This window comes from Camelina sativa, chromosome 4, assembly GCF_000633955.1.
Source record: "Camelina sativa cultivar DH55 chromosome 4, Cs, whole genome shotgun sequence".
In the NCBI taxonomy this organism is placed as follows: Eukaryota; Viridiplantae; Streptophyta; class Magnoliopsida; order Brassicales; family Brassicaceae; genus Camelina; species Camelina sativa.
Window position 1 is genome coordinate 17,291,510 of NC_025688.1, and position 793 is coordinate 17,292,302.

The 793-nt window shown below is 37.8% G+C and overlaps 1 protein-coding gene across 1 annotated transcript in view; it reads left to right on the forward strand.

Annotated features, from left to right (window-relative positions):
* LOC104783985 overlaps nucleotides 1-793 on the forward strand; it is a gene marked incomplete in the record, with an annotated part of 11,185 nt that overhangs the window by 6,027 nt on the left and 4,365 nt on the right. Inside the window, 3 exon segments of the mRNA XM_010509071.2 lie at nucleotides 223-334; nucleotides 408-513; nucleotides 575-770. Coding sequence (XP_010507373.1) covers nucleotides 223-334; nucleotides 408-513; nucleotides 575-770 — 414 coding nt within the window.

Sequence of the window (793 nt, forward strand, 5' to 3'; positions counted from 1 at the left end):
GTATCAAATAACAACAAGGTTACACCCCTTTCCCTTTTTTCTTCTCTTACACGTTTAAAATTTGTTATATGTATATATAATGTCCGATGTCGATACTTTGGAATTGGTGTGCAGGATATACATCGATGAGTTTTTTTTGTCTCTTTCCTAGCTATCTTTGTTGGCCCCATCCCATGCTAACTATATTAGCTTCTTTATTATATTTTTATATATTGGATGCAGGTTTGATAGTTTGCGAATTACTCCAAAATCTCTTGATATTCTTGCCAGAAGCACTCCAGTATGTGGAGATCTCGCTGTATCACTAGCTCAAGCAGGCCCTCAATTCAACCAGGTGAGTCGAGTTGGTAGATTTTATGACCAGAACTCTCACCCAGAAGATGTGTTATTAATTAAACTGTTTCAAGNTATGGGTTGGGCCTGCCTTACTCTTTTCTACAACAACTGCTGTGTGTTTACTTGGCTGGGATGGCAAAGTTAGGACCATTCTTTCTATAAGTACACCGTATGCAGGTAAGCATATCTTGGTTCTCTATATGTTTAAGGTGATTTTCTGTATTTCATTCTCTTAAAGTTATCCTCTTCAACGCAGCCTTAGTTGGTGCCTTGAATGACCGCCTATTGCTTGCTAATCCCACTGATATAAGTCCGAAGCAGAAAAAGGGGATTGAAATCAAGAGCTGTCTTGTTGGGCTACTTGAACCGCTTTTAATCGGATTTTCTACAATGCAACAAACATTTGAACAGAAAATAGACCTTTCTGAAATAATGTATCAAATAACAACAAGGTTAC